The following is a 27,943-nucleotide window of genomic DNA, read 5'->3' on the forward strand; positions in this document are numbered from 1 at the left end:
AATCCATTTAAACAGCTGATTTAAATCATTGTCTGACCTCAGAGACAGAATATCATGACTTTCACCTCAATATTCTCACACATGATCTTTTTTTTCATATAAAACAGTGAAATCTTTTATAAAATATCTGAACAGATGACGACGATGGCGTTACACAGCGTTGACTTTACACAAACTGTCATAAATTAAAACATTTTTACAGGTAAAAACTTTCTTTTTTTCTTTAGTTTGTTGCTCACACAAAGAATAAAATAATAGAAATAGAATAAAACATGTGAGTGTTTTCTCTGATCAGCAGCTCCGGTCCAGATTCAAGGTTTTCTGCGTCGTCGTCAATTCTACTTGGAATTTTCCGGCAATCTTTTTATTTCTGAACAAAAGAAAGGGAAAAAAAGAAAAGATAAGTAAACGAGTGAGCAGTCGGCGTGTTTTTAAGCTTCAAACTGAGCTGCAAACTAACAAAGATGAAGCGTTCACCTGCACGATCCAACTCCAGACTCGTGAGCCGACTGACATTTGTGGTCCCTGTCGCATCTTTCCACACTTTACCTGACAGGAGGAGAGACAGAGACACAGAGAGAGAGAGAGACAGACAGAGACACAGAGAGAGAGACAGTTACGGACAGTGAACGCAACATTCAATATCTTAACAACATGTCCATGTCTTTATGGCTTTTGAAAATCTTGGTTCAGATTGACCTCAGTGACACGAAGTGACCACACGAGGCAGCAGCAGACCAGCAGCTCGTGTGTCCCCCTGAGCTAAAATCACTGATTTTCTGTGTGGGCTTTGGTGTGGGAGAGTGAGTGTTTTACAAAAGTCTGTCTCACTTTTATTATGGGAGTCTTTTGTGACACGGCTCAAGCTAAGTTTTGTTCCTCCTGTGTGAGCGACAGTGTGAAGAGCTTCTCACTTATTATGTGGATGTTGTCTTTGGTTCTGGCTTTGAGCGACGGTCTGTTAATCCTGGTATAGACCGGTTTAAAGGATGGTCCGGCCTCGCTGCTGCCGAAATTCACCTCCACCTGCCGATGGCGACGCGACTTGGACGCCTGAGAACACAACAAAAAACATTTACTCTTAATATTTAGCATAAAACATTTTTTTTTTTTTTAATTGTTTTAAAAACTTAAAAATCTCACAAAAGAAGAGATAATAACACAAACCTCTGCTGCCTGTCCATAAGCCTTTGATTTGATGGTAGCGATGAGCCGGGCTCTTTTGGAGCTCTGTGGACACAAACCAGACGGTCGTCAGCAAACAGCGCCACCCGCTGGACATCATCGGCGGTACCAGTGGATAAAAAGCAGCTGATCTCATCATTTTTGAATATTCATGATGAAAAGTGAGCGTGTGATCTGACAGAATAACCAAACGATTTCAGTTCGTGAGTGCAAACAGAAATTGAAATTTGTTCTCAGACCTTGTTTGAACAGTTAAACGCTGAAACTCCAGCCCTCGGGGGTTTCATTCACCAGTTTGTGAGACATTACTCTTTTACATGGTTTATTTCTATTCATGTTCAATATGAGATGACAGAGGTGATTTCTCTGTGTTGACATCATCCCAGTGTCAAAAAGCCAACTTTCTGAAAAAATTATAGGGTATTTATTCATTTTATTTCATCTTGCAGGTTTTTTCTCTCTCAACTTCAAATACCGTGGAATGCAGATTCTGATCCTGAATGTTAACTGGAAACACGGCACAGAGAGAAGAGTATAGAATTATCCTTCCAAAGCAAACACCGTGTGTTTATTAAAACAGAGCCTTTTTACTGTTGTGTAGATGAAATATTTACCTCCTGTCCAGACGACGTTTCCTCGCCACTGTCTTTGACCTCAGTTGTCCTCGTGTCCTGACGACACAAAAACATCACAAAAGGAAACAATTATCACAAAAGTAGAAACATTTAAGAAGAAAAATGACATCTTTTTGAGTCGACGATATCTACGTCACATGTTCACGACTTCACATCTTTATCTCACTGTTAGACGGATAGAAAACTGAAGTTCATAAACCACTCACTCTCCCACACCAAAGCCCATAGAGAAAATCAGTGATTTTGGCATACGGGGACACAGGAGCTGCTGGTCTGCTGCTGCCTCGTGTGGTCACTTTGTGTCACTGACGTAAATCTGAACAAAGGATTTTAAATGCCGAATTGACAAAATAAGACATTTGAGGTTAGTGATGGAGGCAGCAGTGGATCAACCACTCCTGTGTGTGTGTGTGTGATGTTAAAATCACTGATTTTCTCTATGGGCTTTGGTGTGGGAGAGTGAGTGGTTTACAAACTTCAGTTGATTGATTCCAGCCTGATTTATACTCACAAAAATAAACTTCAGTCTTTTTGATTAGTGCAACATAAACCCAACAATAATCTACTCTGGTTGTAACCAAGAGTCAAACTCCAGATTTAAATGTAAAATGTTATATTATTTATGATTTTTGATTTACTTGAAGTTTGGTGTCATTTTTTAGCTTTGGGAAACACTGACAGACATTTAAAGTCCAAACAAGGAATTAATTTAACGACAGATGAATCCATGATGAAAACAGAGCCACAGAAGATGTCTCACCTTCCTCTGCCGCCACTTGTAGAAATCCTTCACGGTGCTGAGCAGCTGAGGGACCATGTCTCTGTGGATCAGGTCCACGGAAGAATCCGTCTGTTGTGGCGGCGGAAACACCGACGACTTCAGCTCCGTGTACATGGTGTGAACGTTGGACAGTTCCTGCAGAAGAAGTGAAGAGGTCAAAATATCTGATATGAGTCACTATGCCAAAGTTTTCTGATTTTTCAGCTTCTTAAATGTGAATATTTTCTAGTTTCTGCCATTTTTCAGCTTCTTAAATGTGATAAATGTGAATAACACTTATGTGTAGAAGTGGTAAAACTGTTGATTTATATTGTTACAGTGGTGAAACACTTTTCACTCTTTGCTCCATAATCCTTTAACTTTTCACATGTTTTCAGTCACTATTTTCCAACATATATAGAAAGTGTCAACAGGAGAAACTCCAACTGTATTTGCTTTACAGGGACGTTCATGCTCTTCTTCTTTTCTCTCTCTCTCTCTCACCTCCAGCAGCTCGGTGTTGATAATTTCCGGCAGATGCGACGATCGATCCATGAAATTCTCACAAAAGGTCGACTTCACCACATTCCTGCGCTTCTGGTAGTCAAGCTGTGAGGAGAGAAGAAGGAGGAGACAGGGAGAAAAGACACGTCACAGCGTGTGAAGAGGAGGATGTACATGTTTCCATCGCCGCTTTTTCATTACGCGGTCACATCCGGCACGGCTCGTATCCTGCTCTGACGAGGTTATAGCGAGCTGAGCCGATACTAAAACAGTCATGAGCACGACGTCCAACACAAGAATCAAAGCCAACGATGTCCAACTGTAGATCAGTTAAAACGACTTAAAGATCCTAATTGTAGTTCCAAAATCTGCTTGGTCATGCAGGAAGTACTGAACGATTCTGTGAACAAATCTTTTTAATAAACTGATTCTAATGATTCAGTTACACCCAAACAACTGCTTTACAATCACTAGGAGGAGCTATAGTAATGGAAAGTAAAGTGTGTCAGCTCACCAGCGTGGGCATGGCAGTGAAGTGGAACGCCTTCAGGAACATCAGCCGCCGCAGGATGTAGACGGCGTCCACGTGCTGAGCGTCCACGGCGTCTTTCTCAAACTTCTTCACTACGTCCCAGTCCTTCAGCGCGACACGGATCTGTAGCCGTGGAGATAAAGGTTACTTCACTCCACAAACGATGGACAAACCAAACAGTGTGCAGGGGATTTCTGCTGCGACCTGCTGACCTGCTTGCGGCGTGCGTTGGTCTGACACTGGTACAGACTGTACAGCAGGTAAAGACCTCCCACTCTGATCTGGAAGCTGAACGGCGGCAGGAAGTAGCCGTAGGCCGTGTCCAGAATCAAACGAACGAACGCTCGGCCCTCGCGCTTCACTGCGCCGCTGAAACATGAGAGAAACAAAACGTGTTATTCACACACATACTCTTACAGTTTAATGAGCAAAAACAAAAAATTATGTTAAACTGATTAAAAATTCAGCTCAATAGGAACTATATTTATAATTCAGTATCTCAACGTGTATGTAGCTTTATTAGAAATATATTATTTATTTATAACTATGAAAGACATTCAAGCCAATATACTGGAATTACTGAATAATAATAAAGCACAAATGCAATTTTCATTAAATGTATTTTATTATTAATGTTTCTTAAAGTTAAACAGTTTCAACGGCACCGCGGCAATGTAGAGTTAAATGCAAAAAACACATAAATAACGGTGTTTTTATATCTTATATAATGTGTAATTTTTATAAATTGCACTGGATTTTTGACCGTACCTTTCAAACGCTCCATTACAGATACATTTATTTATTGTATTATTTAACCAGACTGTATGTGTACATATGACTATGACACGTCTGGTTCTCCATACATGTGGATTCACAATGAAAACAAGTGAGATTCTTTGTGAGAAACACAAAGTTCCAGCTCAGGTTTTTCCATTATTGTAAACCACAAGTGTCAAACTGGTGGCCCGGGGGCCACATGTGGCCCTCCAATCAATTGCATGCGGCCCGCCAACCACTGTGTGAGGTGATGGAATAGAGACAGAATATAAGACTTAATGTATTTGCCGGCAATATTTTTATTTATTATTATTAATAATAATAACAATAATAATAATAATAATAATAAGACATTCGGTTGTAATCATTGCTTTATTAAATATATTCTACTCAACATGGAATAACATATATTTAAGCTGTTTTAATCACAATTATCCTCGCCATTATTTGCTAAATGTTCTCTATTTTTGTGCATCATGTCTAATATCATAATGAATATCTTATATTGACCACCGGCTACTAAATAGTTGTTTTTTCCACTTTTGTTCCTGTAGCGACAGTTTTCCTATAAAAGGTCGCTAAGAGGCTTAGGTGGGCTCCAGGCAGTTACGCGTCATTCAAATGAATCCAAGTCCAGTGATGTTTATTGTTTGACGATTTATTCTTGGTTGTATGATGATTTATTCTTGGTTATTTGACGATTTGACGGTAAACAGAAAATATAAATCAGGAACGCCACTAACCCCCTTTCTCTCTTACCCCCCGCCGATCCGAGTGCCCAGGTGTATAGATTAAACCACACCCATGTGTCAATCAAAAACGGAAGTGACATGACCAAAAAACAGTATGAGTGACCTTTCAAAATAAACAATAAACAAACAGACCAAATATGCATTTTGGCCCCTACAGTTCCTCTATGTCGGCCCCAGCTTGACCAGACTAGATGCTCATTGGCCCCCAGGTCATTTGAGTTTGACACCCCTGTTGTAAACTCTTTGTTGTGTTTTTGTCCGCGCTGCAAATCATCAAATGTACCTTTATTTTACTGGGGAATGTTACTTTTAACATTCCAGTATTCCGGGGTCGACAGAATAAACAAACACAACATGGAGGAAAACGACAGAGAGAAAAGAACTTACTAGAAAATGTGTGAGAAGTTCATTTCCCTCCAAATTGTGGCAAAAACCTGGAAACGAACAGAATCTTTTTCTTGGAAGCGGCTGAGAATCTGCTCACAGTCCGCCTTCACCTGTTCCCTGTAATTCTCCATGTTTTTAAAATGTTTTTTTACACAAATACACGATAAAAACTAAAACTAAGACACTTAAAATCCACCAGCGTCGTCTTCACTGTTTCCATAGTTTCGACGAGAAAACGCTGCTCAACAACAACTACTACTACTTCCGGCGAGGAATTAGTGCGTCACAGCTTTTCATGATACCTTCACGGCCCGTCGATGTTTTTTAAATCCCTTCGAATACCGCCTACTAAATGTTTATGAACATTAAAACTCAAAAGAAGTCAAGAAAACAGATTTAGATGATGTGTTCTAAGATTTTTAATCGATGCACAAGAAAGAGACTCATAGATTTAAGCTCCAGATTCAGAATTATATTCGTCTTTTGGCTGTGCATGTTTTACCACTGAAACGCTGATAAATGTACGGAAGAGGATTAGGGCCATATTTGATATTTAAAATTTTAAAAGATCCAGAAATATGAAGTAAATACAATATTTATTTATTTTTTAATTAAAAAAATTCAGATATGATTCAGGATACGATTTAAAACGTAGTACATTACAAGTACAAGTACACAGCATTTATGATATTATTGTTTTGTTAGCTGATTGAATTTCACCTATACTACATATTTCTGAGTCCAGAGAGCGTACGTGAACGTACCACCCGGATGTGCGTAACCACGTCCTGCGGAAGTAAACAATCCTGAGCTGACGTGGAGCAGGAGAACTAGACCAACCTGATCCAGATCCACGGGTCTGGAGAAACGTCCGTGGTCTGTGTGTCTGTGTGACTTCATCTAAAGTGAATCTGAGTCTCTGTCGGTGTCGTGTTTGATTCCGCAGTGACCGACGCTCCGGTACGAGAAGCTTCCCCTGCGCTCTAAGATGGCGGAGGAGGCCAGCAGGCCGTTCGCCGGACTCTCCGACGTCTCCATCCCGGAGGACATCCCGGTGGAGGGAGACATCTCCGTGCCCGTCGGCCCCTCCAGGCGGGACGACGAGTACTCGACGCTGGACGAGCCGGTGAAGGAGACCATCCTGCGGGACCTGCGGGCGGTGGGGAAGAAGTTCATCCACGTCCTGTACCCGAAGCGGAGCTCGGCTCTGCTGCGGGACTGGGACCTGTGGGGCCCGCTGCTGCTCTGCGTCACCCTGGCTCTGCTGCTGCAGGGCGGCGCGGCCGACAGCGACGACCAGGGAGGACCGCAGTTCGCAGAGGTACTCAAACTCATCAATATAATCATAAATAATTTGAGTTTCAATGAACGCGGGTTACATTTGAAGGAGAAGTTCTGAGGGGTTACATCTTTTTGAAGTGTTGACACAAAACCTCCTGTTCAGTAAAATCTTCAGCAAATGTTGACTGAATTTGGTCAAAGTAAATATGCATTGCAGACATGTTAAAGGCACAGTGAGTAAGAAGTGGTGACCACTAATGGTCCACCCCAAGTATGACATGAATAAAATCATATTTCACGTGACAGCAGCGCGAGTAGTGCTTTGATTCACTTCAGCCTCTCTTCACTCGTTTCCTGACGTTCACACATGGACACACACAAACATGTTGACATCAGACTCATTAAAAACATTGCTCTGTTCTGGCAAACAGACGTGACGTTGGTGTGTATTTGAATAAAGGGCAGGGAAGACACATGAACGTGAACTCAGGAAGATCAGGAAGTTCCAGACCAGTTCAGCTGAGCCCCCGCTACGGAGGTTTAATCCACTGAACAAAAATGTCACCTAATAAAACAGTTTCCTAATAATGCTATAATAACTATATGTTTGTTGCTTTTTATAGCAGTTCAAGAACCTTTACTGACAGGAAACTGGAGTTTGCATTGCTTTGACAAACAGGAGATGTTTATCCACTGCTGAGTTTATCAGTATGTTTAATATTTGTTATTTTGTATTATTTTGCATTTCAAATCCTTTGTTCAGATTTATTGTAGTGACACAAAGTGACCACACAAGGCAGCAGTGGACCAGCAGCTCCTGTGTCCCCGCAATCTAAAATCAGTGATTTTCTCTATGGGCTTTGGTGTGGGAGAGTGAGTGGTTTACATACTTCAGGTTCCTGTTGGAAAAGTCTGTCTCACAGTGAGATAAAGACGTGAACATGTTCATGTCTGACTGACCTGTGTCCTGTGATTGACCTGTGTCCTCTCTTCTCTGCTTGACTCCGCGTTAGGTCTTCGTCATCGTCTGGTTCGGCTCCATCGTCATCACCCTGAACTCTAAGCTGCTGGGCGGCACCATCTCCTTCTTCCAGAGCCTCTGTGTGTTGGGATACTGCATCATGCCTCTGACCGTGGCCATGGTCGTGTGCCGGATCGTCCTGATCGGCGGCTCGGGGACGGTCAGCTTCGCCGTGCGGCTGGTGGTGGTGACGGCGTCCTTCGGCTGGTCCACCTTCGCGTCCACGGCCTTCCTCGCCGACAGCCAGCCTCCCAACCGCAAGGCACTGGTGGTGTACCCGGTGTTCCTCTTCTACTTTGTGATCGGGTGGATGATCCTGACGTTCTCGCCCTCGCAGTAGAGAACGACGCTAAAGGACCAGATTTGAGTTTAACTGTCAAAGAAACACCAGAATCTGCCTTTGAACGACTACTGACGTGACTGTGAGTGAACCTGAGCTTCACGGACAATAATTATTAGATGAGCTCAGATTCACACATGTAGAGCGGAGGCTACGTTTAGATTGTTCCAGCTTCTCTCTCCGAAAAAGCTGTGTAAAATAAAGTCCAGATACGTGTATATAGAAATTCTCTATGAATGTTAAAAGCAAAGGGGCTGTGATGGTTTGTCTCTCCCTCATCCTCCTGGTTTCTGGGGTTTGAACGTTTCCATTAATGCATTACATTCAGAAATATTTTTAGAACTACATTTGACTGTATCTGATGGTGATTTCATTATTTCAGGGGCCATTTTTTTTGTTTAAATACACAAATGAAGGGTAATGTGAGGACAGAGAAAGATGGGGATTACAATCAGTGATAGTTCAGGATTTATGAAGGGTGGTTGTATGAATGTCTTGCATACAGTTTATACTGCACTTTGTGATCTTATTTTGTTGAGAAACAGCTGGAAAGGAAAGAGGAGGTTTTAGCCATTTAACAAAATGCTCATCTCCATAAAATCAGCATCAGATTAAGTCTACGATATCTCAACAACATGTTCATGACTTCACATCTTTATCTCACTGTAAGACAGACAGGAAACTGAAGCTCATAAACCTCTCACTCTCCCACACCAAACCCCATAGAGAAAATCAGTGATTTTGGCATACAGGGACACAGGAGCGGCTGGTCTACTGCTGCCTCATGTGGTCACTTTGTGTCATTGCGGTAAATCGGAACACAGGATTTTAAATGCAGAATAATACAAAATCATACATTTGAACTTAGTGATGGAGGCAGCAGTGGATCAACAACTCCTGTGTGCTATGATGTTAAAATCACTGCTTTTCTCTATGGGCTTTGGTGTGGGAGAGTGAGTGGTTTACAAATGTTAGTTTCCAACTGTAAGAGGCTGACAAATGGCAATAAAATGAGTATGTTCTGAACATGTAACATGTTTTTTTGCATCAGAGAATCACATCACGTCATCTTCAGGATTTCTGTGTCACACTGTCAGACTTGTTCACACGTGGAAAACAACCATGCTGTTCTTTTAAACCTTTGACCCCCCCCGCTGGTTCAGCAGATAACTGTCGCTGTCTGTGTTCATTTCTTTTAATTTATGTGTATGTATTCATTTACATGGTCGAGTGGAAGAAAGATTAAAAAGTCATTGATCTGCAGAGATTTTATCCTGGTTTGTTGTTTTTTTTCCACTTCACCTGTAAAACCGTAGAACCAGTTAAACTTTGACCATATTTTCCATTTCTCTATTTTCATGTTTTCTCATTGACTTACATTCACTTGGACAGACTAACCAAAGCATTATCTCTAACCTTAACCAGAACCAGTTAATAACTTAATCTAACTCAACTCTTCCTCAGTAATGAGGTTCTGCCTCATTAGGACCAGGATTTGGTCTCCATGAGGACTCGTGGTCCTGACAAGGTCTGTGTATATGACAGAACAGGTCCTAAAGAGGTGACAAATACAAGAACACACACACACACACACAACCTGCCCATCTACATTTTGAATCATGACAGGTTTCTCAAGGAGATGAAGGCAGAAGTTATTTCGTGATTTAAGTACAAATAAAACCAAAATGTTATATAATATTACACTTAAAAAACATGACTGTAACAAAACATACATTTAAACATCTTTGAAAAATACTGGTTTCTTCTTTATTCAACTTTCTGATACATTTATATTCAATAAAATAAAGAAGCGAGAAATTTCACCGTTTCTAAATAAAGTCTGGTTTCATTCTTAATTTTTAGTGCATTTATACGTCTTAATTTGAATCTTTACTCGTTTAATAAGAAGATTTAACATTAATATGCCGCTGATTAAAACGAACGAGCGTCCGCTTTTATTTTGAAAGGTCAAGCGCCGGAAGATACAACTTTGCTGCTACTAGCGTAAACGCTCACAGCACCAGCGACAATAGATGTGATGTTTGTCCGCGTATTTTAACCAAAATTAAACACTTTATTTCAATTATATGAACACGAAGAGGACGTGAAAGACGAACGTGTGTTTGTTTGACCACATCTGTGACAAACCGACGCGTGGAAAATGTAGTTTTTGTGGTCGGAAGTTGTCGAGGGTGTAATGACGATTTGAGTCGACCGGACTGAACCATGTTCTGAGGTGAGACACAGTTTACAGCGGAGGAGCTGTGGGCATTCATCTGAAATCTGGGTTATTATGAACAACAACACTGGCGTTTTTGTGATAATAATCTGGGAGCATTTGTGTCATAAATCGATCATTTGGTCGACAATAATCTTAAAAGGTTATTAATGATTAATCTCTCTTTATATAACTAATCTAGTCCGCACAAACCAAATAATGTTTTGAATAAGCACGTAATTAACCGTTTTCAATCATCGATTAGATTATTATTGTGGGGGGGGGGAGCAATTTGTTTTTAATTGCATTTTCAAAACATTAAAACCATTAAATTGTGAATTTAATTAGTCTCGCATTAAATTAATATTCTCAATATTGATCTATATTTGTAAATCAAGAGATCAATTGACACTTGTATGTACAAAACTGAATTAATGATTTGTTTTTAGATGAATTCACTTCTCACCAACAACAGTCCAAAACGTTAAGAGGTTATGTCTATATAAAACTAATGTCTGTTTATCAGTAAACTATCTTTTTAAAGGCTGTAAATAGTGATTGTTTTCATTAAGAGTTTGTTCGTCCATCACTTGTTTGATAATTTAATTCATAAAATATAAGAAAATAAATGGATTTCACTGTTATTTCATAGATCATTATGGCACAACAGCAGCTCCTGAGGGAGTTCTCCATCCCTGCTCTGGCTGATAAACAGTGATCACTGTCCAGGTAAATCCAGGTTTTCTTACTGTAAAATGCTCTCCTTGACCCTTGACCTTTGTCTCTTAAATCTCTCTCTCTCTCTCTCTCTCTCTATATATATATATATATATATATATATATATATATATATATATGTATGTATATATATATATGTATATATATATATATGTATATATATATATGTATATATATATATATATATATATATGTATATATATATCTATATGTATATAGATATATATATATATAACGTTGCCTCTGCTCTCACAGATGCCGTCTTTTGACGTGATCGACAAGGTGGAGCTGTTTCTGCGCGCCAAGAAATATCCTGTGGGCGCGTCGAAAAGTTCCAAGGCGAGGATCCGAGCTGCCAGCAAACACTTCTTCTACAAAGGTGCATTAGTGATCGAGGGCAGGAAGGGCAAGAGTTTGATGGGGAGCACATTTTGCGAGAGATGGGGCAGGAAGTGGCACGTTTAGTGATTTATCTTCTGCATTTTTACCAAGATTTGTTGCATTTCGTATCCAAACACCGTCAAAGTCAACACTGCACACACCTGTGCCCCGAGTCAGTCACCTGACAAGTTTACAGACAGACAGACAGACAGACTGTTCCTGAAAAAATTAAAGCACAAAATTAATTCCAGTAACCAGGGCTTCGATAATCGATCGATTTATCAATTATTACTCCATTTCTAAATTATCTTCAATTATTATTATAATTGATTTGATTGGTTTGAGTGTTTTTTTTCCAATAATTTAAACACACACACATTTTTCAGCTTCTTAAATGTGAATATTTTCTAGTTTCTTTGCTCCATAGAAAGTAAAATTTACTTGCAGCCCTGAAGTATATCTATGTGCTATTGATATTATCGTTAATTACAAGTGGAATGTATTTTGTATTCTTCTTTTTTTGTCTGTTCAATGCTCCAAAACTTCTAAATCTCTTAAGATTTATTGTCTTTTAATGCATTAATTTTTTCTTTTATGTTGGTTCATGGTATATTTTTTATTTTTGCTTGTACTTATAATGTTTTTATCTTATATAACTTATTTTCATGCTTCTAGAAATTGCAATAATAATCAGTACATTAACCGATCTCGTAAATATTATCTTAATAAGTCTCTGAAACAATTGTTCCACCAGATTTTCTCTTTTCTGTGTGTAGTATGTCTTAGCTTTTAAAGTAGGTGTAATTCTTTAAAGGGAATATTCTTCAGAAATTCTCTTGTTGATTATAAATATATATATATATAGTTTTCTTCCAGATTTTATAGCGACTAAATAAGAACTTGCCTCCGTGTCTTCTGCAGACGACTGTCTGTGGCGACAGTACCGAGGGCGCCTCCTCAAGGTCGTCAGGAGCGACGAGGAAATGCGTGAGATTCTGAGCCGTTATCACAACGACAACAACCACGCCGGCCAAGTCCGGATGAAGAAGGAGATCATGGTGAGTTGAGACGTTCACACGTCCACAGAGACAGAGTCGTTCTAGAAACTCTACGATCTCCTTCCCGTTCTCCCCCCGTCTCTGTTCAGTTGATGTATTACTGGGTTGGTGTGACGGAGGCGACCAAAACCTGGATCAAGGACTGCGCCGTGTGTCGCAGCCAAAGTGTCGCAGAGTCGTCCAAACAGCCCGTCCAGTTCTGCCTCGCCTACGGCTGCGACGCCTCCAGCTACATCTGCCCAGAGCTCGGCTTCTACAGGTCAGACCAAGTCTATGGAAAGTTCCAGGAAATGCCAGATATCTTAGTGGTTCACAAACGTCGTCACTGCAGACAAATAAATAATAAAGAGTCTTTTATGAAAGTTCAATGGGACCCAACATGGAACCTTGTGGTTCTCCTTCAGCGTCTTCAGCACTGTCTTCCTGTCTCCTGCAGGTTCCCGAAGGAGGCCGAGCAGCGGCAGAAGTGGCTGACGGTGGCTCAGAGGGACGAGGGCTCGCTCCGGTTCAACTCCTGCCTCTGCTCCCAGCACTTTGAGGCATCGTGCTTCACGCTGAGCGAGGAGGGTCAGCTGACTCTGTCACCGGACGCCATACCGACCATCACGAGTGTGGCAGAGGAAGACAAGGAGGTAAATTTAGATTGTACTGCACACATACTGTGTATATATATATATATATATATATATATACACAGTATGTCATTAACATAACCTTTTTCAAACATTGGTTATGTCAGACTGAGAAAAACTGTTGTCGATAAAGTTTAAATAAAGGAAATTAGCAACAACGTCATCACTATTTAACAATTACATGTAAATAATGCACATTGAGAGGATAGAATAGAAAAATCTATATCTTTCTTTTTATTAAAATAAAAATCAAAGAATCATCTGTGCGTTTGCTCTTTATTCATACAAGCAGTGGCATGAATTGTAGTGATAATGTATCGATTTTCATCATAGCCTTGCAACTAAATCTGGATCCAGCAGCACTGGAGTCACAGGTACCGGCAGTGGAAGGGCACAGAGGTTAAATAATACTACGACTAATAATAATAACAATAATAATAATAATGACGACATCAGGTCTGGATCTGGATCCAGCAGCACTGGAGTCACATTTTCAGTTCCTATTTATATGTGCAACACTGAATAAGTCACAGTTTGAGGAATTCAACAACAGTAGGAGGAAAAGCTTCAGTGATCAGGTTTTTGTCTGGTTTCAGGCTCGAGTCCCGTCAGATGAGGATTTCCTTCACTCGGACAACTTGGAAGACCCGCTCTCTTTAACCGCTGCTGTTGCCGCCGCCGCTGCTGCTGCTGTTGCTGCTGCTCACACCACAGACGCCTCCGAGACAACTTTCACCCACAGCGACGTACCCGTGCAGCTGCAGGAGCACCAGTACTCCCTCCCGGCTCCTCACGCTCACCACAGAAACACCCAGACGCTGATGGAGGACGGGAGGAGGGAGCTGGTCGTCGAGCAAAGCTTCTCCACGTACAACCACATCGCCAGGTGAACTCATGATCCGGCATCAGCTGTAACTTTAACCAGGATTTAACAAAGAATTGAAATCTTCCAATTTGTAGGAATGAAACGGATATATTGCTATATTATACTTAGTATCCAGTTATTACAATCATTTTTATTATTATCACATCATCATTTCAATGTCTGTATTTATGTTTGATGTAAAAAAAAAAAAAAAACTAATAATGATAAAAGCATCAGATCTGGATCTGGATCCTGCAGCCCTGGATCTAAAACCAAGGCTTGAAATGGTTAAAGAAATTAAATCAATCTTTCCAACAAACGGGTATAGGAGGTCGTTCCTGCCACATGAGTAGTCACATGACACAGATTAGGAGAGCGGACTGATGTGCTTTAGTTAGTTTTTTTGACATGAATAAAGTCTGAAGTCTTTGTGTGCGCAGGTATCTGAGCCACAGAGTTTTACCGATGCTCAGCAAGAAAAGCAGAGTTGCTCTGAAGAAGATGGCCAAGCGCTTCGACCTCGTAGGTGAGCAGATCCTCCAGTAGATCCGATTATTTTATATTTAATAAGGAGGAAGGAAACGCCTTCAGAGATGATGTTTCCTTATGTTTCAGACGGAGTGCTGGTGTACACTCGAGTCTCTCCTCCTGCCAGAGTGCCGCGCAGCAGAGAGGAGGTAACCGTGACGACGTTTCACTCACCCACTGATTCTGAATATAAAGAATCTCTTTTTACAAGAGAGGAACAAAGAAATTAAAATAAATAAAAGTATTGATATAATGGTAAAGGTCATAAAATTAGATTTTAATAACACAGCAACAGCTCATACGTGCTAGGACGAGTTATAAATAGTCTAGGCGAGCCATTTCTGTCTTTCCAAAATGGCCGACTTCTGGGTGGGCGGAGCTAATGGAAGTACATTGGAAATTTGTTTGGAATCATTGGAGTGACACGTGTACCAAGTTTGGGGAAAATCGGAACAACTACGTGCGGCATAGACACCATATAAAAAAAAAAAAGAAGCATTTAACCCAGTTTTGGGCCTGTGCAGTTACGCATACTAAATCCATATGATGTCATTTTATAAATGTCCATCCACATGTTTACACACACACACACACACACACACACACACGTTGATCTTTGTGGTTCCAGGTGAACGCGGTCCTGCAGCAGTTCCACGACAACCAGGGTCACTACGGCCACGGCATCTGCCTGCGAGACATCGCCAAGCACTTCTACTGGAGCAGCATGAGCCGGGACCTGAACGCCTGGATCTTCAGCTGCCACACGTGCGTCACCAGGACCAAGAGGAAGTGGCTGCGCTGCAGCATCCACACCTGCAACAACTGCTGCGGCCCCGTGGAGCGAGGCCTGGGCCTCACCTTCCACAGGTACAAGCTCCGCCTCCTTCTAGTCCACTTACAGGTTCTCAAACTGACTCTGTTACAAAATCTGTCAAAAAATGCCATGACTGAGGGATCTACTCATATTTATATGCCTCAATTATTATCATTATTATTATTATTATTTTTTTAAGATGTCTTTCTCATATCTTTATGCCAAATCATAAATTATAAATAAGAAGAGGACACAAATACAATAGGCGTAGGGCTGCAATTAACGATTATTTTCATAATTGATTAATCTGTTGATTCTTTTCTCATTTATCAATTACTTGTTTAGTTCAGAAAATGCCAGAAAATGATAAATGTGTTCTCAAAATCTCTTATTTCTTTGTCCACAAATGGAAATTATTTAGTTTGACTGATTTTTCTCTGTAAAATTGGGCAAAGAAATCAGAAGATTTTCACATTTAAAAAGCTGGAAAATCTGTAAACTTAATAATTAGTTGCTTAATTAACAAAATATAAGTAGAGGAAGCACTACTACATACTGCTCATTAAATAATCTACTTAAATCACTAATAACTGGTCGTCTCTGTGACGTGTGGACAAATGTCCGTGGTGTCCTCAGGTTTCCTCTGCACCGCGCCGCCCTCCTGGCTCAGTGGTTGAAGGCGGTGGGCCGCGCTCACTGGTCGCCTCGTCTGTCCTCGTCCATCTGTTCCAAACACTTCACCGACGACTGCTTCGACCACAGCGGAGACAAAGTGGCGCTGTGTCCGGACGCCGTCCCCACGCTGTTGGTCCACAGCAGCTCGGCAGTAACAGGACCAGGAGTGAGTGAGAGGCGTTCACTGACCGTTTGTCCTTGCTGTTGTACTGGGTTTGTTCATACGTTCACTGTTTGTGTGTGTGTGTGTGTGTGTGTGTGTGTGTGTGTGTGTGTGTGTGTGTGAACAGGCCTATTTTGCCAAGTACGATGCCGTGGAGCTCTACCTGCGCACACGCACGTATCCTCCTGGACTGAGCTTCGTGGAGAAAAACACCTTCAGGAGGTTCTGCAAGAAGTTTGTCATCAAAGGTAAATTAAAAAAATAAAAACAGGATCCTTCTACAGATTTGAGTTAAAGGTCGAGGAGACTACGGTGGCCTCTGCAGACCATTCCTCAGCCCCTTTTCCACTGTGGTCCCAGCTCGCCTCGGTTTAGGTTGTAACATGGTCATCACTGCACGACTGCATGAAACACACACACACACACACACACACGAGTGACACTCCCCCCCGTGACCCTCATGTGGAGGATTACACTTGTTATTGTTGTTGGACTAAAGTCAGGCCTACGTTAAGTTTCCCTTACGTTTGCCCTTAACTGACGACCTGAATCTGGATGCTAACGTCAACAGTGATTAAACTAGATATGGAAATTGTTTATTTGACTTGCTTTGATCGCGACGTGTACGCATTCTCTGGAGTCGATCAAGGGACAGTTGAGGTTACTGATGGAAAACACCAGGGGGCAGTGTAAGGTATATTCAGTCTGTCAGGTTCTGCTCGATCTCTGTGGTTTTAAAGTGACAGTGAACTCTTACAGCTTCAAACCAGGACCGATGTTTTTTTCCTGCCAACATGGCGGAGTCATGTGACGTTTAGAACTTTATTACGATAATAATTAATGTCCTGTCATTATGTAGAAGTGTCACCATAGTAACGTTGTGTGTTTGTTTCCCAGACGATCAGCTGCACATGGTGAAGGGCGAGCGCGTGTGCGTGGTTCTGAGGAGCCGGCAGCAGGTGGAAGACGCTCTGAGCGACTACCACAACGACCTGAACCACCTCGACGCCAACAAGTGTCTGCGGCTGCTCAACGAGAGGTGACCGCACACACATGCACACGCATACACACACACGCACACACTGATTCATAGAACACTGTAATGACTGACTAAGAAAACATGATGTGAATAATGTGAAATTTACTGCAGGTTCTTCTGGAAAACCATGAGGCCTGACGTGATGCAGTGGATCAGCAGCTGCTCCGAGTGCAACAGCAAGAAGACGACGATGACGACGATGACGACAGCGATGAGACCGGGGAACTGCAGGGCGCCACACGCTGGAGACCCAGAGACACTGCTGAGGTCGTCAGAGACGCACGAGGACAGGTACAGTGTGATCACACTAATCTGACCTGTTATGAATTTTTGTTTTAAAAGAATTCTGTATGTGGACAATACAGTACAGTACGGTGTACATCCTGTTTTCTCTGTTTCTAAACAGTGGGAGGGACGATGATTATGATGATGGCGACGATGATGATGAAGGTGGAGCGAGTGTGGAAGATGAAGAGAAGCAGCCGCCACCGGATTCAGAGGTCATGGATTCAACGGAATTGATGGTAAATGTCCAGGGTTCAGAAATCACAAATATGCAACTTAATATGGACATATAGTAACCAGGCAAGACAGGAAGTGACATCATGGCTGCCACCAGGGGACACCAGGACATCTAGGATGTCTTAAGAACATGTTTCACGTCTTTGTCTCACTGTGAGACAGACTTTTCCAACAGGAAACTGACGTTCAGTTTTATTAACACTTTAATACTCCATCATCTCACTCTTTTATCAAAGACTTCTGCAAATATTCACTTTTATTCATTTTCTCATCTCCTCGTCCGTCAGGATGAGTCGACCCAGCCTACAACTCCCATCAACCGTCAGCCCAGAGTTCCCGTCAGCCTCCAGGGTCAGAGCAGCACCCGCGATCAGCCTGAGCCACAGATACAGCCAGAGGACCAGGAAGTGACGGTGGAGTCTCAGGGCCGTGCCAGAACCAAGCTGGTTCCTTCACCCGGTTTCCCTGCAAAATCCCAACAACAACCTGCGAGTCCCAGCAGTGGACAAAAGAAACAGAACCAGAACCACGGCGGCGACCAGAGGAGCAGAGAGCTGGAGGCAGGCTCCTTCACCTCCTCCAGCTGTGGCCTGGAGCCTGTGGTGGCTCCCAGCAATAAACCCTGGCCCGTCTTCACCATCGCCAGCTCAGTGTCGCCACAGCAGGCCACACCCCCTCCAGACACAAGCAGGTACGACACCAAGAACCTGGAAAGCACTCACTCTCCCACACCAAAGCTCCTCACAGCACACAGGAGCTGTTGATCCACTGCTGCCTCATCACTAACTTCAAATGTTGTTATTTTTTGAATTCGGCATTTGAAATCACTTGTTCAGACTTACTTCAGTGACACAAAGTGACCACACGAGGCAGCAGAGGACCAGCAGCTAAAATCACTGATTTTCTCTCTGGACTTTGGTGTGTGAGAGTGAGTGGTTTACGCTCAGTCTAAATACATGATAAACATATTTTTTTATGATTTTTTTTGACTTCACCCAGCAGATCAGCTGACCCTCAGAGAAGCACCAGTCCTCGGGCTCGGACCGTCGTCCAGCTGTGCAATCACGCCAAGGTCAAGGTCAAACCAGCCGTGGACGGGGCCGACGCCCAGTGGGCCGAGGTGAGGCGACGACGATGACGACGACGACGACGACGACTTTCTAATGCTTGCTACTGTTGCCTCTCAACATTTTGGAGTAAAGTGAAAGTAGAGAGTACAGATGGTTGTAAAATGACTTAAATAAATCCAGAATACACTCGTGTGTCTTCAGATCCAGGAGGGAATGGTCGTGTACGTTTGCTTCTTCCACGGAGCCACTGAAGACGTCGTGCAGGAAATGGGTAAGACGACAGTGAAGCTCTTGCTTCTTTATGTGTTCTCTAAAACTTCTTACACGTTGAAATTAGAGGGTGTGATCGGGATTTTTAAACCCAGGTGAGGCCACTACAAAAAGGGGTTAAATGGGGTATTAGTTAATGAAGAGTATTTATAGAGAAATATTGAGTTTAAGCCTCAGAAGTCTAAATCAAAAGTCTTTTCCCACCCACAGCTTTCACACTGATGTCCACTAAGCTTTTCCGCAAACACCTGCGGCACATGGTGTCAGTTCTCGACCTTCCTGGGAGCGTTTTATTCGTCCCTCAGGATTCCCTGCTCGGGGAGCCGGCGCCCAACAGGAGGATGCAGTACAGAGGTGGGTGTGAGAGGTGGTGGGGCGCTCAGCTCTTCTCCACCCTGGTGCTCACCTGCAGAGAGCTCATGCAGAACTCGGCGAAGAGCACGAAGGCCGGCGCGACGGTGGAGCGCGGAGTCTACGGACAGAAACAAGAGATCGCCCTGAACTCTGCGGAGCCGCTGACTCACCTGCTGGAGTTCTAAAGGTACGAGTCAACGTTCCACACCTGCTTTCACTGCTCAGGAGATCTGCTGCAGATACATCACCACACTTTTACATCCGTGGATTAAAAGTAAAAACGTTTGGTTTATGGACAAAACAAGACATTTGAGAACATCATCATTTCATGATCCATAGTGATTTTGCAAAAATCTCAATATTAAAAGTATTTTTTGTTAAGTGCATGTGTGTACATTTTATTTATTGACGTCTTGTTTTTTCTTACAGTCAAAACTTGTTTGACAAAAGTCGTGTCGCTTTGTCTCATTTCCTCTGCATCCTTACAAACGTACAAATCCTAAAATATGATCCATAAATCCATATACGTCTGTATTTATAGTTGCTGTTGGAAAAGGCGCTCTACAGCGTGTCTCTCAGCTGTTCAGAACTCCATCAGATGTGTGTAAGGTCCGTTGGTGTCCAGTTTCAGCACTTGTCTGTTTCCGTACGTCCCGTGTTTCACCGCCGCCTCAGCTCCGCCCCTGGCTGAAGCAGCCGTTAGCTCTTTCTCGCACAGAGAAACAAAGGCGCTGTAAAGGCGCAGTCCCTGCTCTTTGTCGATGTTGTTGTGGTACTGCATCGCTCTGCCCTTGGCTTTCCCGCCCAGCGTGGCCTGAGGGACGATCAGCAGGCTGCCGGGAAGCTCCAGCACCGACACCATCCTCCCAGAGTCTGACTCACAGAGCCGCAGGTTCAGCAGAGTGGACACTGGAGAGAGGAGGAGGAGGAGGAGGGAGAAGGAGAGAACAGTTACATCTCACTCTGAGCAAGTGAGGATGATGGAGGTGAAACGTGTCGGTCAGAGGTTACAGAGGTGACTGACCCATCTTGGGCAGGATGTCGTCTGTGGCTCCTTTAAAGAAACAGATGTAGATCACCATTCCTCTGTGGATCTGAGAGCAAAGAAACGCGCTTCATGTCACATCTCAGAAACACTGACGTTGGAATTATTAAACTTTGAGTCTGAGTAAGAGCATTGTGTGTGCAGGACATTTTTGTTCCTGAAGCTTTAACCTTCCAACGCAGGGATGTACCTAATAAAGTGGCCAGTAAATGTATTATATGTTATATATACACTTGCCATGTTAAAATATATATTTTTAAAAGAAAACAATTGTATATCATTTTCCATTAAAGTAAAAGTTCACTGCTGAATATTTACAGACTTTGTTCTTTCAACTCATTGATTAATCGTCATTTATATATATTTTTTAATTAATATAAATCGTTAAATATAAAAACAATGTAATTAAATGTCAGAATTAGATCGTTTTATGCTGAGAAACCTCAGTTTTCTGATCTACTGGCACTTGCCCGTACCAAGATGGCGGACGCACTGACGCATCGCTGCTGTCACGGGTTTAAACGCAGCAGCGACACTTCACTCAATGACCAGCTGGAGGCGCTGTGAGGTTGAGAGGACCTGAGAAAGTCTCACCTGGACAAACTGAGCCTGTGATTGGTCCTCGGCGGGTTTCACCTGCAGTGTCGCGTGCAAACACTGCTGCAGTACAGTCCGGGCAAAAACAGCACCGTCTTTCTTCTCCGTCATTTTTACTATTATTATTATGACAAGTTTGTTTTTTTAACGGCTAATGTTCAAGAACTGAACACTTTAAAACACAAGAGTCCAGAATGTCAGAGTGAGACGTTCAGCGTCAACAAACCGCGATGAAATCCGGACTGAATGAAAACTTCCGGTATTGACTTCCTCTAATGGATTTTGGATTTCTAATGAATTTCGTGTGGAGCGTAATGCCGCCCCCTCAGGCTGGGAGCGGAACTTCAAGGCTAGAGATTTTGGTTGTGAGAGATTTTTTTTATTGTTGGTTTATAGGTTTTTTTTTGAATTGTTGATGTTTTTTGTTTTTTTTTTTACGTCTAAGAAGAAAAATTTTAAATTCAATAAAGGGTTTGTAACTATTAGAAAAGCATAAGCTCTTATTAATACAATTTGACCCCAAAAAATAATTCACAAAAAGAGCAAATAGGTGCGTAAATGTGTTTTACATATATTTTAACTAATTGTAGATAAAACAGACACCTCCGGACATATTCTCTGCCCCATTAAATCTCCTTTAAGTTAAAATAATAATTAATAAATGTTTGTTAATGATTATTTCCCCTCATTTTGCAAAAAAGTACCTGTCTGTAAAAGGTTATTATTTTTGTTTTTAAAGTGGAAAATAATTCAGAGGGTTTTGTCCACAAAAGAAATTCAACTTAAGTTTAAATAGATAATTTTAATTCTTAACATATGTGAAGTAACTTCACTCACAAAAATAAATAAACCAAATATAAAGAGTTTATTTGACCCTAAAAACAAAATAATATATACTTTGAGTCGTTCACAGCTATGTGACAATGTTAAAATGTCGTGTTTTTCATTTGTCTTCCCTGCTGGACCAAACACGACGTTGCACTGGTCTCTGCGTCCGTCTCTGTGAGAACATGCAGTCAGTGGACAGAGCGAGGGACGCGGGGGCTGACACTCGCCTTATAAAATCTACGTCAGCTTAAATGTACGATATCTGAAGTCTATGTTCACAGCTTTATCTCACTGGACAGAGTTTGTAAATGGCCTGCCACTATCACAGGACAGTGCCCCCCTGTGGTGTTTCTGCAGACTGCACCAGAGCGAGAGGTTCTGGTCTTGAAGGTGGCGCCCTCTTTTGCCACCTCCTCTTCGTTATTTTACCTTTGTACCAGTTTTTGTGAGGATCCGGTTCAGACTCGGACTCTTTTTCCGGCTTTGGCTCCTTCCCTCCCCTGTGTGCGGTCCGGTTCCACGGGCTTCCCTGCTGCCAAATGTTTGGTACCTTTTTCGTACCGGTTGTCATGTGCGTCTCTAGCTCTTCTTCTTCTTCTTTGTTGTCTTTCCTGGGCCTAAGCTGTGCGTCTCTGACAATCTTCCCCTTTGCTACTTTTGCAGGGTTCTTAACCTCGGTGGAACATGGTTCCTTTGGGTCGTTCTGCCGCAGTGAATCTGGTTCTGGTTCTGACTCTGGCTCTGTGTTTTCATCGGAGTCCACTTTAAAGACCCAGTCTTTGCCGTTCCTCCTCTTCTGTCTTGTATACACAGCTTTTGTAGGACACTGGGACCTCGTTGGTTCCGGCTGCACTGGCACGTACCACTCTGTGTCGTCCACGTCTTCCAGATAATCCTGCTGAGTGAAGGTCTCGTCCTCGTCCCTCTGCTCTGTCCTTCTCCAGCGCTCCTTCACCGGTGGAGGTTTCCTCACCACCATCCTTCCGAGGATCTTCTTAAACTCTGTCAGCTGATAGGGATTGTTTTCAAAGTAGGTGGAGGGCTTCCACTCCTCCCTGGCGAGACACCCAAAACTGAGATTTTTGTCCATGATGAGATTTCATTGACCAGATGTCTCTCTCTGAGTTGTCTCTCATTGTCATTTCTCATGACGTTGTTTGGCGCTGTTTTACAGCAGTTGGCCTGTGTCACACTGCGTGTTCAGCAGCTTTCTGGAGACGCCGCCACATCAAAGTCAAAAACATGGATTTGATGACATCAAAGTCTGAGGAAAGATTATGACATGTTCTGTGAGGGAATTTCTTACCGGCTCACGAGAGGACGAGACATGAGGACATGAGAGGATGAGACTGAGAAGTTCAGAGAATTAGACTGAGGACACGAGAGGATGGGACTGAGCAGATGACAGGATGAGAAAAGGATCAGACTGAGGAGATGAGAGGATGAGACTGACTTCATAAAATGAGACCGAGGAGTTAAGAGAGTTAGACTTGGGAGGTGAGAGAATGAGACTGAGGAGATGAGATGATGAGACTGAGTTCAGAAAATGAGAATAAGGACATGAGAGGATGAGGAGTTTAGAAAGTGAGAAGAGGTTGACACAGGAGATGAGGCTGGGGAAATGAGAGAATGAGAAGGGGATGAGACTGAGGAGATGAGAAGATGAGAACACAAGGAAGAGGACAAAATATCTTCTTCTTTTAGCTTCTCACTGAGGTCTTAGTTATAGCCCCTATACCTAAGACCTCAGTGAGACCCTAAAATAAGGAAGATATTTTCATTAGTATATTTATTTCATATATACATACAATATATGTATATATGTGATTCACGAACGTGTAATGAGTTATACATGTGCGTATATATACTTTAAAACACGTTGAAACAAGGAGCATCATTATTTCGCAAAACACATGCGTAATTTTGCGCAGTGCTGATGTGCAACAACAGTCTGCGGAGCAGCTAAGGCGGAGCATGCTAACAGCCAAACATGGCTCTGTTCACTTACAGCAGAATGTCTCATTTACTGAGACTTTCCGCGAATACAGCTTCAGTTTTGCGAACAGGAACAGAGGGGAAATGTGGAGCTGCGGTTTGTTTACAATTCATACGCTGTCAGGTGAGACTAACGTCTGTTTCTGGACTCGTAAACGCGGCGAACACAGCTAACAGCTAAGCTAACTGCTAAGCTGCTGCTTGTTTTCAAGTTGAACAACGACACCGTAACGGGAAATGTCATTGTGCTTTCAAAATAAAAGCAATGACGGTTCAATTAAGGCTCAAAAAACGTTTAGACTGTACGGCCAAAGACGTATTTATTCAGTTTCTTAAATATTTTTAAGATGTGTACTTGTTTTCATGCGAGCTTGGCTCAGTTATTTTAAAAATGACATTTATGTACATTGATGCTGTTACAACACGTCAGCCTTTCTCTTCATTAATTTTTTTATTGAGTTGTTGAAACTTGTGCACACAGCGTGTAATATACATTTTTATAAATGGATTTGACTCTTTGTTTTTATTTCACCTGAAATGATTAATAACTAATCTACTTTTGCACTAATAATCTTAGGGTTTTTTGTCTGTACCCAGTAGGTTTGGTTTAAATTATTTTATAAGGATCCACATTTATGAACCCACACTTTATCATGTAACAATGCAGGTACAAAATAGAGTAAAAAAAACAAACAAACCAGTTTTTCTTTAGTAAAATACAACTGTATAATTATATTATACAAATATTCAGGTGCTGTGATGACAGATAAAATGATGCGTGTTTTCATCTGTCTCCACACGTCCACAGAGGTCCGTGGACACTAAAGCCTTACAGGAGAGGCAGAAGCAGCACATGGCCAAAGGTCTGCCCAGACAGAAGCCCATCACTGGGGTCAAACAGGTCATCGTCGTGGCTTCAGGGAAAGGAGGCGTGGGAAAGTCCACCACTGCAGGTATAAACGCACATAAACATAACTCAATATCTTTATTATTCTATAGAAAATACACACAGCTTTAAAAACCTGTGGTGGATTTGAAAGAACATGTCTCAAGTTTAAGTAACTTTTGTCTCAAGATCAATAAACAACTGTTAAAAGTTGCTTTCCATTGCGAACATTGAAACGATAGTGAATTGTAAAAAAAAGATTTTAAGCATGTGAACTGTTGAATTTCAGTTATTTAATAACAAACCACTTTCAGTGAATGTCAGAATAAACTAAAACAAGGTTTTAAATTGAAATATGATTATTACAGTTTTTCAGTCTCATGTTTTTAAAGTGATGTTTTTTTTGTCTCTGCAGTGAATTTGGCTCTGGCGTTAATGGCCAATGATTCGGTAAAGACTCCTCCCTTTTCTCATGTTATTTCTTTTGAAGAAAGAAGAAAAAAGAAAACTAAAAGTGATCAATAAGCAAAATATTAGGAGATAGATAGATAGACAGACAGATAATTAGATCAAATATAAATAGTGTATTGATAATAAATACATCTTCTTGGTATCGAGCGTTGTTAAAACTAAACTCTCGTCTCTTTCTTTTTCCCCCTCAGTCAAAGTCGGTGGGTTTGTTGGACGCTGACGTCTACGGTCCATCCGTTCCCAAACTGATGAACCTGAAGGGAAACCCAGAGCTCAGTGACAGTACGACACTCATCCATATTAACTGCAGTCATTATCAGTCACTCAGTGTGTTGATTTATTGATGATTCTGTGAACCGGTGTCTCTTTGTTCCAGACAATCTGATGATTCCTCTCACCAACTATGGCGTACCGTGGTGAGTCTTTCTTGCCGTTAACTCCCCGCTCTCTGTCAGACTCGGTTGCTGTGACCTCTGACCTCGTCCTCGTCCTCTCTCTCTCTCAGCATGTCCATGGGTTTCCTGGTGGACGACGCGGCTCCGATCGTGTGGCGAGGCCTGATGGTGATGTCGGCGATGGAGAAGCTGCTCAGACAGGTCTCTGCTCGTCAGCTCCCACAGCTGAACGATGACACGCTGTTATTAGGAAGGAAAGCTGAAGTGTGTGTGTGTTTGCAGGTGGACTGGGGCTCGTTGGACTACCTGGTCATCGACATGCCTCCAGGGACAGGAGACGTCCAGCTGTCAATCACCCAGAACATCCCAGTGGCAGGTCAGCCACCACAGCACACACACACACACACACACACACAGTCTGTGTTGTTTAAGAGTTTAAGAGCTGACAGAAGACTGAGTGAAACACAGCGAGCTGGAACTAAAGGTTAGAGATGCTGAACTTTACCAAACCTAAAAAGCCTCAGGTCACACTCAAAAAATGTCTCGACCAGAGGACAAGAAAAGATGAAATACACACACATGAAAGAGGAGAAGAAGTCTCCTGGACACAGGAAGCAAAAGGACGTCACGCTCATGACTCTTCACTGACGACACTCTCTGTGGGATTATAAGGAGATTTTGGAATTATAAGTAGTATCTGACAATTATCGTAAGTTTGTTTGTTTGTTTGTTTGTTGTGCAGGTGCTGTTATCGTGTCCACACCTCAGGACATCGCTCTGCTGGACGCTCGCAGAGGAGCCGAGATGTTCAAGAAAGTCAACGTGCCGGTAATTTGTGTGTGTGTGTGTGTGTGTGTGTGTGTGTGTGTGTGTGAAGTCACAGGAAGGTGACGCTGGTTTTTCTTGTTTGTTTGTTTATTTGTGGGTTTGTTTGTTGTTCCGGCAGATTCTCGGTCTGGTGCAGAACATGAGCGTCTTCCACTGTCCCAAGTGTCAACACCAGACACACATCTTCGGCTCTGACGGAGCCCGACAGCTCGCTCACACTCTGGGGGTGGAGTTTTTAGGTGACACAGCGTTTTTTTACAGTGTAAAAAATCACATCCTGTCATATACAGCGTTTTTTACAGTGTAAAAAAAACCACATCCTCTCATATACAGCAGTTTTTTACAGTGTAAAAAATCACATCCTCTCATATACGGCGTTTTGTGAACTTTGATGAATTCTTACCCTCCAGGTGACGTTCCTCTCCACCTGAACATCAGAGAGACGTCAGACAGAGGACAGCCACTGGTCGTCTCCTGTCCACACAGTCCAGAGGTTTGCTTGATTTGTTTTCTGCCGTATTCGGGACATTCATGCTATATTTCACATTTTTCCATTTGATCTGAACTGTGGGAGGAGTTCAGAAATTGCTGACTCCGCATTCCAACTATTGAAGTTAGTGACCTGAATTGATAAAGACAAGGAAAACAAAAGCTGACTTTAATCTTGAAAGTCTGCATTTGCTTCCTCATAATTCTGACTTGTATCTCAGAATTCTGCATTTTTCTTCAGAATCCGGAATTAAATCTAAAATTTTTGAATTATTTCCCTCAGAATCCACACTTAAATCTCAAAAATCTGCATTTTCTCCATCAGAATCCTGACTTAAATCTCAGAATTCTGAATTATTTGCCTCAGAATTCAGACTGTATTTGTGAAATTGACTAAAAATGCCCATTAAAAAAAAAAGTCACAACTGCCATATTAAAGTATAAGTAAAGTGTGAAATAATAATAATAATAATAATAATAAATATTGGTGTTTTTGTCTCTCAGGCACAGGCGTACAGGCAGGTGGCGTCGGCTGTTGAACGCAGACTAAAGGAGGTCAACACTTGATTGACAGTTCAGACGTGGAGTCGGCTGATCCACTGAACACACACACACACACAAAACAAGGGTGACACACTCCTGACTGTGTGAACAACACAGTTTTTTACAGTGTTACTGAATAAATATGTGATGTTATTTAATAAAAGTGAACTGAAGCAGACATGTTTCTGTTTATTCTGAGGTCTGCACGGTTCATCTTCAGTAAACTGAACATGTGGTGAGTGAACAGTAGAGGGAGCCACTTACACACTCACCACATTCATCTGTCTGCTCTTTTTAAACGTTAAAAAGCTCTTCTTTTTTTTAGAAACTGTTGACCACAGCTGGGACACACACACACACACACA

The 27,943-nt window shown here is 42.1% G+C and overlaps 5 protein-coding genes across 8 annotated transcripts; 3 read left to right on the forward strand and 2 right to left on the reverse strand.

Moving 5' to 3' along the window:
* Window positions 1-70: 70 nt before the first annotated feature.
* On the reverse strand, window positions 71-5,783 carry snapc1b (small nuclear RNA activating complex, polypeptide 1b). Of its 2 annotated transcripts, none has more exons than XM_058616036.1 (10): window positions 5,533-5,783; window positions 3,829-3,985; window positions 3,599-3,739; window positions 3,085-3,189; window positions 2,581-2,736; window positions 1,800-1,856; window positions 1,168-1,230; window positions 915-1,053; window positions 478-549; window positions 71-370 (listed from the first exon to the last, which is right to left on the reverse strand). In XM_058616036.1, the coding sequence occupies exons 1-10, from the start codon at window positions 5,661-5,663 to the stop codon at window positions 339-341; spliced, it is 1,053 nt and encodes a 350-aa protein (XP_058472019.1). In that variant the 5' UTR covers window positions 5,664-5,783; the 3' UTR covers window positions 71-338. The 2 variants fall into 2 exon arrangements, with proteins under 2 accessions (XP_058472019.1, XP_058472020.1); XM_058616037.1 differs by having other exon boundaries at window positions 461-549.
* Window positions 5,784-6,302: 519 nt separating this feature from the next.
* On the forward strand, window positions 6,303-9,441 carry yipf6 (Yip1 domain family, member 6). The gene is made up of 2 exons (XM_058616316.1): window positions 6,303-6,853; window positions 7,827-9,441. The coding sequence occupies exons 1-2, from the start codon at window positions 6,521-6,523 to the stop codon at window positions 8,172-8,174; spliced, it is 681 nt and encodes a 226-aa protein (XP_058472299.1). The 5' UTR covers window positions 6,303-6,520; the 3' UTR covers window positions 8,175-9,441.
* A 726-nt stretch (window positions 9,442-10,167) lies between these two features.
* Window positions 10,168-19,885, forward strand: LOC131444986 (uncharacterized). 2 transcript variants are annotated; one of them, XM_058615741.1, is made up of 19 exons: window positions 10,168-10,410; window positions 11,045-11,121; window positions 11,386-11,509; window positions 12,433-12,569; window positions 12,659-12,828; window positions 13,006-13,201; window positions 13,798-14,087; window positions 14,507-14,592; window positions 14,682-14,743; window positions 15,223-15,461; window positions 16,045-16,249; window positions 16,374-16,494; window positions 17,144-17,285; window positions 17,397-17,576; window positions 17,692-17,809; window positions 18,095-18,498; window positions 18,807-18,927; window positions 19,079-19,148; window positions 19,358-19,885. In XM_058615741.1, exons 3-19 carry the CDS (start codon window positions 11,386-11,388, stop codon window positions 19,684-19,686), a joined length of 2,994 nt encoding a protein of 997 aa, XP_058471724.1. In that variant the 5' UTR covers window positions 10,168-10,410; window positions 11,045-11,121; the 3' UTR covers window positions 19,687-19,885. The 2 variants fall into 2 exon arrangements, with proteins under 2 accessions (XP_058471724.1, XP_058471725.1); XM_058615742.1 differs by having other exon boundaries at window positions 18,810-18,927.
* Window positions 19,770-21,402, reverse strand: LOC131444989 (D-aminoacyl-tRNA deacylase 2-like). The gene is made up of 3 exons (XM_058615745.1): window positions 21,141-21,402; window positions 20,526-20,595; window positions 19,770-20,410 (listed from the first exon to the last, which is right to left on the reverse strand). The coding sequence occupies exons 1-3, from the start codon at window positions 21,252-21,254 to the stop codon at window positions 20,085-20,087; spliced, it is 510 nt and encodes a 169-aa protein (XP_058471728.1). The 5' UTR covers window positions 21,255-21,402; the 3' UTR covers window positions 19,770-20,084.
* A 1,924-nt stretch (window positions 21,403-23,326) lies between these two features.
* Window positions 23,327-27,756, forward strand: nubpl (nucleotide binding protein-like). 2 transcript variants are annotated; one of them, XM_058615744.1, is made up of 11 exons: window positions 23,327-23,468; window positions 24,775-24,919; window positions 25,268-25,302; window positions 25,515-25,605; window positions 25,700-25,739; window positions 25,829-25,919; window positions 26,001-26,094; window positions 26,461-26,546; window positions 26,665-26,785; window positions 26,957-27,039; window positions 27,540-27,756. In XM_058615744.1, exons 2-11 carry the CDS (start codon window positions 24,820-24,822, stop codon window positions 27,600-27,602), a joined length of 804 nt encoding a protein of 267 aa, XP_058471727.1. In that variant the 5' UTR covers window positions 23,327-23,468; window positions 24,775-24,819; the 3' UTR covers window positions 27,603-27,756. The 2 variants fall into 2 exon arrangements, with proteins under 2 accessions (XP_058471727.1, XP_058471726.1); XM_058615743.1 differs by lacking the exon at window positions 23,327-23,468 and adding an exon at window positions 23,911-24,090.
* Window positions 27,757-27,943: the final 187 nt, after the last annotated feature.

The sequence above is a fragment of the Solea solea genome, chromosome 18 (assembly GCF_958295425.1).
Source record: "Solea solea chromosome 18, fSolSol10.1, whole genome shotgun sequence".
NCBI classification, from domain to species: Eukaryota; Metazoa; Chordata; class Actinopteri; order Pleuronectiformes; family Soleidae; genus Solea; species Solea solea.

Coding starts and splice junctions, on each gene's coding strand:
- yipf6 (XM_058616316.1), top strand. CDS start 6,521: ATGGCGGAGGAGGCCAGCAGGCCGTTCGCCGGACTCTCCGACGTCTCC. Junction 6,854..7,826: donor GAGGACCGCAGTTCGCAGAG/GTACTCAAACTC, acceptor ACTCCGCGTTAG/GTCTTCGTCATCGTCTGGTT.
- LOC131444989 (XM_058615745.1), bottom strand. CDS start 21,254: ATGACGGAGAAGAAAGACGGTGCTGTTTTTGCCCGGACTGTACTGCAG. Junction 20,596..21,140: donor CACAGGCTCAGTTTGTCCAG/GTGAGACTTTCT, acceptor CTTTGCTCTCAG/ATCCACAGAGGAATGGTGAT. Junction 20,411..20,525: donor CGACATCCTGCCCAAGATGG/GTCAGTCACCTC, acceptor TCCTCTCTCCAG/TGTCCACTCTGCTGAACCTG.
- nubpl (XM_058615743.1), top strand. CDS start 23,962: ATGGCTCTGTTCACTTACAGCAGAATGTCTCATTTACTGAGACTTTCC. Junction 25,303..25,514: donor CGTTAATGGCCAATGATTCG/GTAAAGACTCCT, acceptor TTTCCCCCTCAG/TCAAAGTCGGTGGGTTTGTT. Junction 26,095..26,460: donor CCAGAACATCCCAGTGGCAG/GTCAGCCACCAC, acceptor TTTGTTGTGCAG/GTGCTGTTATCGTGTCCACA.
- snapc1b (XM_058616036.1), bottom strand. CDS start 5,663: ATGGAGAATTACAGGGAACAGGTGAAGGCGGACTGTGAGCAGATTCTC. Junction 1,231..1,799: donor AAACGTCGTCTGGACAGGAG/GTAAATATTTCA, acceptor TTGTGTCCACAG/AGCTCCAAAAGAGCCCGGCT. Junction 550..914: donor AGACAACATCCACATAATAA/GTGAGAAGCTCT, acceptor TCCTCCTGTCAG/GTAAAGTGTGGAAAGATGCG.
- LOC131444986 (XM_058615741.1), top strand. CDS start 11,386: ATGCCGTCTTTTGACGTGATCGACAAGGTGGAGCTGTTTCTGCGCGCC. Junction 16,250..16,373: donor CGGCAGTAACAGGACCAGGA/GTGAGTGAGAGG, acceptor GTGTGTGAACAG/GCCTATTTTGCCAAGTACGA. Junction 18,499..18,806: donor CCCCCTCCAGACACAAGCAG/GTACGACACCAA, acceptor GACTTCACCCAG/CAGATCAGCTGACCCTCAGA.